The 13,502-nt window shown below is 45.8% G+C and overlaps 1 protein-coding gene across 1 annotated transcript in view; it reads right to left on the bottom strand.

Annotated features, from left to right (window-relative positions):
• The window catches only part of HECW1 (HECT, C2 and WW domain containing E3 ubiquitin protein ligase 1), a 253,789-nt gene that overhangs the window by 47,543 nt on the left and 192,744 nt on the right, over nucleotides 1-13,502 (bottom strand). Inside the window, exons 19-21 of the mRNA XM_060156217.1 lie at nucleotides 9,364-9,484; nucleotides 8,276-8,389; nucleotides 7,299-7,451 (exon numbers count right to left, since the gene is read on the bottom strand). Coding sequence (XP_060012200.1) covers nucleotides 7,299-7,451; nucleotides 8,276-8,389; nucleotides 9,364-9,484 — 388 coding nt within the window. The remainder of the gene's footprint in view (nucleotides 1-7,298; nucleotides 7,452-8,275; nucleotides 8,390-9,363; nucleotides 9,485-13,502) is intronic.

Genomic DNA, 13,502 nt, shown 5'->3' with positions numbered 1-13,502 from the left:
AATAAAAAAAACCCAGATGGAACCAGCTGGGACCAAGATGGCAACGAATCTGACCTCCAACAGACCCTGAGTCTCATTAGACACTGATTTTACTACATTAGCATACTAAATGACACAACTACCCTGGCCATGACCGGACATTAAGGACCAAAAAAGGATAAGGGCGTGGCATCCTACTCCCTTGAAAAAGCCCTGCCCCTTCCCCAGTAGACTAATGCATAAGTCTCTCCATCATTAGCCTCATTCCTGCTCCCCTTGTCTTTACTCCTAAAAATTAAATCTCCTTCCTGGTGGGTGAGAAGTTGATCTGTGAACTTAGTTCCTGCTTCTCCATTCTTTGGTTACTGAATAAAGCTTGTGCCGTGTCGTTCTCAGCTTTGGTTTCATTATTTGGTTGCTCCAACCAAAGGGAAAAAGAACTCTCCCCTGTTGCTGCAGAGAGCCTGGTGGGGCTAGGGTCCCAGCAGGGTCCATACAACTTAATTGGGTAATACAAATAAGTCATGAAACAGCAATTACACGAATTCCTTTTAGGCTGAAGTTCAAAAAAACAGATTTTTTTTCCGGTTTACTTAATGCGTGTATATAGAAATGTCACCATATTTATTCATATTAGTATCTCTCGACGCTTGACTAGGCATAAAGGGAAGGAGGTTGAATCGCTGTGCCCCGTATGCAGGCTTTTGATTTCCGGGCTGTACCCCAGGGTATGCAAAACCCACACACAGGGAGCAGGAAGCAGAGAATTTCAAGTAGCTACGGTCAAGGAGGAGCTAGCAGGAGAAGGATCTGGTGGCAGAGGCCTCTCTGCCCATCTCTGGGGTAGTGCCTGACCTGGAGGTGGCAGTGTGAGAGGGGGCGGGCACTGTGTCAGTAACAAGCTGAGTGTGGAGCTCGTGCAGAGCTCAGTGCCAAGCTCCCAGGGGACATGCGTGTTTATTGCCGACACCGTAAGGGCTTTCAAACCAGAGATGACAAATAAAAGTGCGACCTTTGAGCAATGAATTGCACATGGAAGATACGAGCCCTCTGTCTTAACGGCCCTGGTACAAGGAAGTGGCTGGTGTGGCTTGTGGAACCAGTCTCACTTATGCATCCAATCGTCAATGAAATGTTATTTTGAACACCTCAAAGTGCCAGGCCTGTGCCAAAGTAAAATAAGACAGACCCATCTCTGCTTTCACGGAGCTTACGCTTTAAAGGGGACACAACAGACAAAACAGAGTGTGGGACACAAAAGAAGGGCCAGTGGACAGATAAAGAACCAGAATAATAATTTACAAAATGACCTCTCCCAGCCATACGCGAGCAATGTTTCCATCCTGGGGGATGTTTAATCCTGTAAAGCGGATCAGTTTTCTCCCTGTTTATTTCTGGTCTGCAGGGCCTCTCTGCAGAGGAGAGAGGAGGGCAGGGGGCAGAAGCCACTCCCCTTCCAGGCGGACTCCTGCTCTGGCCTGTCCCGCATCAGGGACAACTTGTAGCTTTACAATGTCAAGGCTGTGACTGTGATGAGCCCTGTAATCTTCTGGTCTCCGTTTTCTTATGAGTGATGTGTTGGTCATAGGAAGTGTCATCTTCCTCACAGTCCACGTGGATCACGGGATAAAGGGTCCCAGCGGGGAGTGAAGAAGGAAGGCGGGCCAGGCGCCTACATCTGAGATCAGCCCCAGCCTTGCCCACCCTGCCGGTGGGGAGTGGCACCCGGTTGGGCAACAGAACTGAGAACTCGGGAGTCAGTTTCCTCAGTGGCATCGACCCCTGGCTGCAGGAAACACAGTGACAAAGCCTCAGGCAGGGGGCCTCACCACCCACTTGCTGCCCACACTTTGCGTAAGGCCCGGAGCGACTTCATTCAGGTGTTGCGCCCTCCTGCGTGCCCTTTGCCAAAATGGCCCAGCACTCGGGGGCGCTCGGTTTCCTTGTTAAATCCATTTGCCCCAAGGTGCAGGACGGCTTGTAGGAAAATACACAGAAGGAATAACTGCCGCGTTACCATCGGGTTGAGACACCCACAGCCAAGCAGGGCCTCCCATTCAAAGCCACAGCAGGCTCGTACCCGGTGGCTCAAGTTCTCTCTGTGCGGCAGTGACGCCCAAAGGAAACCCTCTTCCTTCCCCCAGGACCTCTGAAGCACTGATGAGACAAGAGTCTGACCCCACGTGAGGGTCGTGGTACCATCTGGGACCAGTGCTGGCTCTGCATCCTGGCTTTTCTGCCAGCCCAGGGCTCAGGGGACTGAGGTTCAGAGTCAGAGCCTCGGATCAGAGGGGAGGCCCCGGCTCACTTCATGACAATTCATCATCCGATGTTGAGCTAAAAGGGAGCTCTCACCTGCGTGAGCTCCGTTTAGACTGCTAGTTGCTCAGTAAGGTACCTGCCATTTTGCTTCCGGGCTACACAGCAAATATTCTCAACAGCAGTGGGAACCTCAGCGGGTGAAAGTCCTCACGTCCCTTCCTTTGCAAAGACAGAGGGGAACTAGCACTTCTGGGCCAGGCACTACGGGCCTCTGACCTTTATAAAGGATCCATCCAGAGAACTTTGCTAATTCTTAAAACATCCCTGTGGTGTCCTTCCTCCAAGCGCTGAAGTGTAACAGACATATTGACACGGACTGCTCCAGCCAGAGATGGTCAGAGACAGCAGAGTCAGGACGAAAGAAAGCAGGGGCTAGGCAGGTGGCGAGGTGCCTTCCCTGGTGGAAAGTGACTGAGCAGGCCAGGAGTCCAGCGTTTCTCCTGTGCTTTTCATCAGACCTTTGCCTGTGGCCTTCCCCTGCGTCTGTGCTGAGACATGCTGGATCCTAAGGTTTCCTCCAGAACACTGGGTTCCCTTCACGCCGCCAGGGCGCTCACCCCCATGAACCTCTGCCACCATCCAAATGCAGCTCCCTTGGTCATCTGAACGCTCTCCCTACCCTGGTGTCCTAAGCTCCGTCCTCCCAATCCTGGGCTCTGAACCCCTGGGGACCCCTTTCTATTGCCTGCACACCTCCTCTGGCCGCCACCTTCTCAGACTGTCTTCTTCCCCATCAGCAGGTCCTCGTCGGAGCACCTCCTTCTCTGTCCCATTCCTCCCAGGCTAAGCGCTCTGACCACTCCTTCTTCTTTTTTTAAAAAAATATTTATTTATTTATTTGGTTGTGTCGTGTCTTAGTTGTGGCTCACGGGCTCCTTAGTTGTGGCTCACCGGTTCCTTAGTTGTGGCTCACCGGTTCCTTACTTGTGGCATGCGAACTCTTAGTTGCGGCATGCATGTGGGATCTAGTTTCCTGACCAGGGATCGAACCCGGGTCCCCTGCATTAGGAGCGTGAAGTCTTAACCACTGTGCCACCAAGGGAGTCCCTGGCCACTCCTTCTTAGCTCCCCCCAGGGACCTTTGGCTCCGCCCGTCCCTGACACATCAGCATGGGCCACCTCTCTGCGAGCTCCCATCTCCTCCCATGGCTGAGCCACTCCTGCTGTGTTGGTATCTCTCAAACTCAGCTTCCAGCCCAGCTCCCCTCCTGCTGCCCAGGGCCATATTCCAGTTACATACTAATATATCCGTGTGTATTTATAAGGGAAACTGCAAATTCTACGTGTCAAAGGGTGAATTCCTCATCCTTCCTCTAAGTATCATCTATTTCACATAACTCCCATCACACTGAATGATTCCAATCCACCGCATGGTGCAACCAGAAACTTAGAACTTATTCTATATTTCTCTCTCCCCCTCACCTCAACATTAAACCAGTGAACCAACTAGTTCAGTCTCTTCTCCCTCCGAGAAGTTCCCAAAGTCAGTCCCCTCCTCTTTCAGACCCTGCTTCTGCCTCAGTTCTGACCGTCTGTTTCTCCCCAGGATGTATCAACAGCTTCGGAGCTGGTCTCAGCTCTTGCCAGCCTTCCCGCCTCAACATTTTCCCCACATTACAGCAAGATTTACTTTTTGAAAACAGAAATCCAATGATAGCATTCTCCCTATGGGATGAGACCATCTGCCTCTCTCTCTGTCTCCAGCCTCATTCCCACCACAACCCCAAAGGCCATTCTTGGCTCTGATCCATCTACACTGCTTGCCGAAGGCTCTGTTCCCTCCCACGCCTTTCGAGTGTTGCTTCTAATTCGGGATCCTCAGAACGTCTTTTCTCCCCTTCTCTGCCTAGTCTCCTACTCAATTGCCCCTTAAGGCTTGGCTCGTATACCCACTCTCTCTAGAAAAAAAAAAAGATGGCACAATTATCCCCTCTTTTTATGCGATCCCCTGGTTTCACTCCCCACTCCCCCATCCCTTGCCTTGGGCTGAGTGAGACATTTTCCCTTGTGACTTAATACAATTCCCAGGCTTATATATGCATCTCGGGGCGCTCTCTCTCTCTCAAACACACACACACGTGTATTATGTATGCATAACCTGGTATTTAAGATATCGTAGTGGAATTATTGATTTACTCACATGCTCCCCCCTTGAGGGAGGAGATCTCATTCACTTCGTCTTTGTATCCTCCTAGCACATAGCACATGCTTGACTTACAATTGCTTAATTAATGAAGGTATCCCACAACACCCGGCATAGTCCTTCCTATATGCTACGACATTTGATGAAAATATTTCCTGACTCTAATTCATGACCTTCAAGGCACCATCTTAAATTTCATGCTCACAGACTAAGAGAATTAAGGGATTATATGAAGTATAATCTGTGTACATATATATTCTTGTGGCATGGGGTACGGCACTCTCCACTGCTGGAGTGAACCCTGCCTGAACGTGACTAAGTTAGATGTGGCCTTCAATTCTCATTCCTATGTCCCCTCAGTGGCCACTTCCTGCTCTGCCTGCCCCATCTACGTGTTTCTGCCTCCCAGGTTTCATCATCCCCTTATTTGATAAGTTATAGGAAAAGGAACAACAAAGGGCCACATTTGCTTCTTCACCTGCGGAGAGTCAAGAGACCTACTGTAACACTTGATGCAGACACGCCTGCTTCAGCTCAAGAGCTTCAGAGCTGACACATGCAGATCAGTGAAGTTAGAACACACCCTCACACCATACACAAAAATAAACTCAAAATGGCTTAAAGACTTAAATACAAGACATGACACCATAAGTTCTTAGAAGAGACCATAGGCAAGCATTCTCTGACATAAATCGTACCAATGTTTTCTTAGGCTAGTCTCCCAAGGCAATAGAAATAAAAGCAAAAATAAACAAATGGGACCTAATCAAACTTACAAACTTTTGCACAGCAAAGGGAACCATAAACAAAATGAAAAGACAATCTACGGACCGGGAGAAAATATTTGCAAATGATGTGACCAATAAAGGCTTAATTTCCAAAATATACAAACAGCTCATACAACTCAATAACAAAAAAGCAAACAACCCAATAAAAAAATGGGCAGAAGATCTAAAGAGACATTTCTCCAAAGAAGACATCCAGATGGCCAGTAGGCATATGAAAAGATGCTCAATATCACTAATTATTAGAGAAATGCAAGTCAAAACTACAATGAAGTACCACCTCACGATGGTCAGAATGGCCATCATTAAAAAATCTACAAATAACAAATGCTGGATGGGGTGTGGAGAAAAGGGAACCCTCCTACACTGTTGGTGGGAATGTAAGTTGGTGCAGCCACTATGGAGAACAGTATGGAGGTTGCTCAGAAGACTAAAAATAGAACTACCGTATGATCCAGCAATCCCACTGCTGGGCATATACCTGGACAAAACTATAATTCAAAAAGATACATGCACCCTTATGTTCATAGCACACTATTTACAATAACCAAGACATGGAAACAACCTAAATGTCCATCAACAGATGAATGGAAAAAGAATATGTGGTACACACACACACACACACACACACATATACATACAATGGAATACTACTCAGCCATAAAAAAGAATGAAATAATGCCATTTGCAGCAACATGGATGGACCTAGAGATTATCATACTAAATGAAGTAAGTCAGAAAGAGACAAATACCATATGATATCACTTATATGTGGAATCTAAAATATGACACAAATGAACATATCTACGAAACAGAAACAGACTCACAGACATACAGAACAGATTTGTTGCCAAGGGGGAGAGTTGGAGGGGGTGGGATGGATTGGGAATTTGAGATTAGCAGATGCAAACTATTATATATAGAGTAGATAAATGGTAAACAGCAAGGTCTTACTGTATTGCACAGGGAATTATATTCAATATCCTATGATAAACCATAATGGAAAAGAATATGAAAAAGAAAAAATATAGATCTGAATCACTTGGCTGTAAAGCAGAAATTAACACAATGTTGTAAATCAACTATACTTCAATAAAATAAATTCTAAAAAATGAAAAAAAACGAAAAAAGAACTTCAAAGCTGAGAGTGTTTGGAGAGAGAGGTCATGGGCTGTAGCTGGCAGCCGTAGCAGAGGTGGGTTGTTCTGTTGCCATAAAACCAAAATATGGGGATTTGGGCCATACGCCCAGCAGGCCCAGGTGTCACCCGAGAAGCACCCTTCACCAGCAGCCCCATGACACATCATCAATAAGCAATGTCAGACAAGAACCCACATCAGCAGTTTCCGAGACTTGTTTCCCTCCTCATGGCAGAAGCTCCTGCAGTGAAGTCAGGGGTACTTTTCGAGTCAGGTGTGGTGGTGACACAGTAGGAAAGTGCAGGCATCCCAGGTGTCCCATGCAGCATTCTGGAGACTTCTAACACCCATATCTGAGGTATCTCACCCACAGAACTACACAGAATTGACTGATACTCATCTTCTTACTCATTTCAGTAAGTGGCAACTGATGTCTCAAGAAGAGAGGACCAAAGAGATATTGGATTTTCAAGTCAGAAGGATGCTGAGAGATCATCTGACCCAGCAGACTTATTTTACAGCAAGATGCAGAAGCTGATGGCCACAGTGTGAAAGCCATTGGTCCAAATCAGAGAATTTCCTACAAATACCTTCAAGAAGCCTCTGCAGGGGACTCTTAGGATTTTAGTAGAATTATCAACATTCGGAACCTATGTCTACTTACCTTCGCATCTCCTCAGAAGGCAATGACAGTATCTTATATCAATTTGCAGTTGATAGGAAATTTGTATGTCTTTAGTAATTTATTTTGTATTCTGAGTGAAGACTGGCAGAGAACCTTCGCTCTAGTGCCTTGTTATTCACTCCCATCAGCCCTCATGATATCGGGCCGCTGCTCCAAACACAGTGGCCCTCAAGAAACACCACTGTCTTCTGACTAAGGAAGACCAGAACTTTCCAACACGAGAAAGTAAAAATTCCAGCTCTTACCATTCAAGATGGTTTTCTACAAACGCAGACATGGGGCTGATCTGCACGGTGTAGGTGTCATTGGCGGAGTACTCGAAGAGTCCATAGTAAGGGTTGAAGAGCTCCTGAGACAAAAGGAAGAAGAACTCTCGCGAAGGACCACTGTAGTCCAGGCTGCAAAGGAAGCAGAGGCCCGGGAAGCTCATTACGTGCGAGAGGCGGGGGACCTGTCCCTAGGCAGGGGCTGGCTTGCCCTTTCAGAGTCAGTGCTAGGAAAGCAGAGAGCAGCCTCTGCTCTTTACAGTGGATCCCAAGGGAAGGATAATTTGCTGTAGAAAATGAGAATGCAGTGATTGGTTTGGGGATGATGTCCTTACTAGACGGCCATGCACCAATGCTATGGCAGTGTTCCTTAACCTCTGTCCTCAATCATATCATACCTTTTGGATAAAACACACAACTGGCCCATTCAAAACCGGGACTTCATTGTGGGAGGTACAAAAGAATTTGCTGTGATGGTGCATGTCTGCATGTGTATAAATTGAAAACACTTTCAAATCCATTCTGCTGTCCCCCCGGGGTGGGCTTGCCCTCCACGGCTGAGACGGCTTGCCAAGAAATCACTGAAATTATATGAAAAATTCGGTATGTAGTTATATACGTGCGCTCTTGGGGGAAGAGTTCTTTGATCAGAAACTCAGAAGGGTACCCACATGAGAAAGTAAAGATGCAGTAGTTTAGGTCTGTACTTTTGGCTTATACTTTGACCATGTGACCTCAGACTCTAGAACATGCCAATCATCTTAGGCTTTTAGAGAACATGAAACCTAAAGATTGGCAACACCTGGAGAGAAAGGGCTCCTGGGAGGACATGATCAGAATCACCTTGGGGCAAAGGCTTAGAGACATCCTGCTCCTTCTTGAGAAGAATCACCCAGGATCTGGGGTCTCTGGTCTACCCACACTACGGTGTCTCCATAAAAGTGCTGGTGCCTCACCCCTCCTCTCCAACAAAGGTGATGTAGAGCTTGTTTCGCTGGAGCTCCTTCCGGGAATAGGCCATAACCTGATTGAAGGTTCCCTCCAACAGGTGGTCTCGCCGAATGATGAGCCTGGAAAGGAGAAGAAGTCATGTGGGTGGTGAGCGGGTGCTCGGGCTCCGATGTTAGGGAGTGTTCTAGGCGAGCTGTGGGGACCCAGGCTGATGGTCTCATTGCCCAGCCTCTCCAACAAGGTATAGATTCCGTCAGTTCAGCTATGGCCTTATGTTGACACTCTTTTCAAAACCATGAAAACACAAGGACAACGTGCACTTTCATAATGGGACACATTCCATCATGTTGGACTACCTCTAGGATTCTTGTTTTTTATTTATTTTTATTTTTTTTGCGGTACACGGGCCTCTCACTGTTGTGGCCTCTCCCGTCGCGGAGCACAGGCTCCGGACGTGCTGGCTCAGCGACCGTGGCTCACAGGCCTAGCCACTCTGCGGCATGTGGGATCTTCCCGGACCGGGGCACGAACCTGTGTCCCCTGCATCAGCAGGTGGACTCTCAACTACTGCGCCACCAGGGAAGCCCTAGGATTCTTTTTGATCAATTCCAAAAAGAATCTCTTAAGTTGGATTCCTGAGTTTGGGTTTGGCTTTTCAAGATGAAAATAATAAACCCAAAGTGGAAAAGACCACAACTCTTTACTTAGATCTGAAGATCAAAGCTATTTGACTAACGAGTAGGTAAATTTGTCCCAAGAATGTGTAAAGGGAAACATATGATTTTTTAATTTAGTTCAAGATACCTTGTTTTCTGTAAAGGTCTACCATTGATTTTATACATGGTTTTGTTTGAAACCTACTTTTCTTTCTCCCTCTCCTTCCCTTCTCTGCTCTTCCTGCCTCCCTTCCAATTTCTTAACTTCCTTTCTTCTTTCTTTCCAACTTCCTAACTTTTTCTTTCCTCCCTTCTATGAACATGACTGATACTACACCATGGCATCCAATCTCCAAACACATATTACCAAGTTATAGGGGAGAAAAGGATAGAAACATCTACCATCTGAGTTCAGTGCCAAGCACTGGAGCACTCACTTAATTTTCCCTGGACCCTGACCAAATCCTTTGGCTTCCAGTTTTCGGTAGAAATTGCGGAGCTTGGCCTCAAAGTCTCTCCTGTAGGGTGAAGGGGCTCTTGCACTGGCTCTCTGTAAACCTGCAGAGAGAAGCACACAGGCTGAAGGTCATCATCGTTTACTGAAGAACAAATATGCAGGGCAACGGAGGAGAAAGGGCCAACCAGAGGCACAGTCCTGCATCTTCGTGTTTTACTTCTCCAAGACATTTCCCTTCATTTCTGTCACTCCCTCAGTTACTTTTATAATAAACAGGTATAATATAATAAAGAGAAAACTGAATTCTGAGGACAGTAGATATTTATGTCTTCCACTCCATTTCAAGTTGCATTTCTCTTCAGAACACCTCGATGAGCATGTTTCTTGGCTTATGTTATGCCGGAATATTCTAAAACAACATACATCAAACTAGACTCTTGTACGTTACTATAAGAAGTGGTTGTAACTATAATGAAGCAACTAGGATTGAAATATACATGTACTTTGTACTTCTCTAACTATATTGACGCTAAAATAAATATACATGTCCCTTAGGCCCCAGAGCATGCAGGAGTTTATATCAGATTACCTTGCACTATAAAAGCAAAATTAATAACAATAATATTATTATTGTTTACTCTTATATAATAACAATAATTATTATAATTATTATTATAATTATTATAAAATATTATAATTATATTATTATATATTATATATTATTATATAATTATATATTATAATTATAATAATAATTCCTTACTCTTTACAGAAGAGAGTGTTTGTATCACTTAGAGTGCTTTGTAGATGCTTTATTATCTTTATATACCTTTTAATGAAAAAAGGAATGGAAACAATAACATTCTTCTCTAAGTTTCGCAGATGGCTATGATCATGGTTTGCCCCTTCAATAACTATTTATTAGTTTATATTCCAGGTACTGAATTTATAATCTAGATAAAACTGATACAACCAAACTCACAGAAATGAGAATATTATTATAAGTTGAGATGATTCCTACCCATGAAGGAAAGGAACTTAGTTCTTTGAGATCACAGAATACTCTGGCCAAGTTCAGGAAGGCTTCCCTGGGGAACAGCTGAAGGATAAGTAGGCATGAGTTAGACTGAGTGAGTTAGGAAGGGCTTCCACTTAACTTAAGAGAAGAGATGAGCTGGGAGAAGAGCAATCTAGGTAGAGGACCAGCACATGCAAAGGTACCGTGGCAGGATGGAAAATGGTGCTCCAGCCTATCTGGAGCACAGGGTGTGAGGACCAGAGTGATGCAAAACAAGGCTTGAGAGGTGGGCGGGAGACAGATCAAACAGGATAAGGTACACTGTATTAAGCAATTTTGTTTAATGTTAAGCACAACAGGAAAGCCGTTGTGTGGGGACCAACGTGATGTGTCTTGAGTTATGAAAACCTTAGTCTTTCTGCAGTAGAGAGAAAACACCGGAGAGGCCCAGAGTGGATTGAGACAGCCTGCATTGCACTAGGGTGGTGTCAGTGGAGATGAGAAATGGGACTACATCGAAAAAAAAAGAAGAAGAAGATAGATTGGAGATGTGTTTAGGAGGCAATGAACTGGATATTGGTAGTGAGGCCCAGGTGGGTTTCAGACATCATAATGGAATGGCCTGTGGTGACATTCACTGAGATGGGGACAAATGGAAGAAGCACAGATGGGTGAGATCACGAGCTTGGTCTTTGACGGCAGTACGTTTGAATGCTTGATTGGAAAAAGACATAGCTTGAGAGAGAGGAGAAAAAAACCTGGTACAGAGTCTTGAGGATGGTTGGAAGGGAAGGATGAGTCCGCAAAGGTGGCCAAAGACGTAGATGAAATGCCCACAGCTTGTGTCCCAGAAGCCAACTGAAGAGGTGACTTAAGGGGAGGAGCCATCAGTAGTGTTAAATGTGGCTGAAAAGTCAGGAGGAGGGCTGAGAATTACCCATAGGACTGGGTACCCAGAGCTTGCCACGACCTTAGTGAAGACGCCCTCTCTAATGCACAGGTGTGAAGGGGGAGAGGGAGGTGGCAGCATTGGTAGGCTTGTAAGATAGGCAGCAGGCATTTGAGACAGGTTCTGTCTAAGGGCTTCAATTTTCTCAGTGAAGGAAGAAGGCACATCATTTGCCAGGAGAGACCCAGGGGTTGGAAGTTTGAGAGGAGTGGCAACGTTTGAAATAGCAGTAGAGAAGAGCATACGTTTACCAGTGAAATGTGGTTGAATTTTCTTTTGGGTGTTTATGGTCCATGTGAGGTGGAGAGATGACTAATTTATAATTGATAATCTGCCTTGTCAGGTGAATTTGCCCAAGAATGCCTGACTACAGATGTAGGGGAAGCAGATATTAAGGTGACCTACGAGTGGAACTCTGTAAATGAAATGGAGAGGATCGGGGAGCTCAGGGCATTGTCAAGAAATGATGAACCAGGGATCCTATGCTGGATGAGGGAGAGGCAGTTAGAAAGGAGAGGCGTCCGTGAACTGGAGGTCCTGATGAGGGCACAGGGTGGTATCGGGGAGAGCAGCTGAATAAGCACGTTGGATGGGAGTAGGATGCTTGAGTCAGTGATGTCAGAGATGACAAGACAGGAAGGGGATTGTGGGACCAGCAGTTGAGGAGGAGGAGGGCGGGGCAGACAAGGAAGCCCAGAAACTGGGAGGCCAAGGAACTGCACGGGTGCCCTGTGGATGCTGATGTCATCCAGGATGGTGGAAGGACCTGGGGAGGAGAGGGAGACTGTGAGACGGGTGCCACAGTCTTTAAGAATGAGAAGAAGGTTGGTGGATGACAGCAACTAGGGGCAGAGATACGGCTGATCTGTGTTAGCAAGGAGGCACACAGGGCACCAGCGGCACCAGTCTCACCAGCGAGTCCTGCAGCATCTGAGGTGTGGGGGGAACCAACAGCCACCACTTGAAAAGGAAAGAGTCTCTGCTGAAATACCACGTTTCAGGACATAGGTAGAACTAGAACACAAGTCTGTAGGTGCAAGTATAGTTTTCTGCCATCAGATTACAGTATATTTTATAATACAACTTCCATTACTGCTGGTACTACCACTATGGCCCATGGTCCCTACGATGCATTTTTCTAATAATTGAAGCTTTACAAAGTGCTTTGGCATGTATGATTCACTATGTTGCCCCAGGTAAATGTCATAAAGGTCTGGAAAAATGGGAATTGTAAAGTTTAACTTCAAAATGCCTGGCTTACATAGTCTAGGACCCCAAGGTCAAAGCTAGGAGAGTAAAGAATTACGCACTTTGACAACATGAATTGGATGATTCTTTGCGTTCACGGTGTCAGTTACGTCTGCATCAGGAAGGTTGGTTCCTTTTATAAAACTTATCCAAATAATCCGCAGTTAGCAAGTAACTCTTTATACTCCCTTATTCTTTCTATTTGCAGTATGGTATCTCCCCCGTGTAATGATACTCTACATACCAAAGGTACGTAGACACTCTACTGCCAAAGGTTTGGACCAAGATGTAGACACATTATCAGGCTGGGACCATCTCTACAACAAGATGGCAGATCATCATGCAGACCGACAGGTCCCCCAGATGGAAGGCTCTGCCCCCCAGAAGGAAGTCATCCTGTGCACACTGGAGACAACTGATTGTCCTGATGCTGGCTCTGACAAAGCTCCGGGTCCTCCTTTTCCCAAGCCGTGTCATCTCAGCTATGCTGTATGTCAGACGCAGCACACGTGGGACATTTCCTCAGCAATGCTACTGATACACTTGTTTGGAGGAAGGCCTAACAAGGAGATACTGACTTAAAAACAGATTTTAGGAATTAGCGAAACTACCTCTAAGAGATAGTCCTGAACAACATGACGGGGGTCATTCTGAACAAATGAAAAGATATTCTAGTTTTAGAGACCTATGGCAGTATTGAGTGACACTAGCTGAATAAGACATCCCTTCTGGGGAACAGAGCATATTGCTAAATTCTGTTTTTCTTCTCCATTTCCCCCCGGCTTCAAAAGCCAAGTTTGAACTCTAACTCTGGAGGTCATAAGATGAGAAGTTACTAGATTTTTCAACGACACCAACACCCATGACAATGTGATCTTGTAAACCAAGACAACGGGGAAAAACT

Source organism: Lagenorhynchus albirostris, chromosome 8, assembly GCF_949774975.1.
Source record: "Lagenorhynchus albirostris chromosome 8, mLagAlb1.1, whole genome shotgun sequence".
Taxonomy (NCBI): Eukaryota; Metazoa; Chordata; class Mammalia; order Artiodactyla; family Delphinidae; genus Lagenorhynchus; species Lagenorhynchus albirostris.
This window is presented reverse-complemented; position numbering and strand designations above follow the sequence as displayed.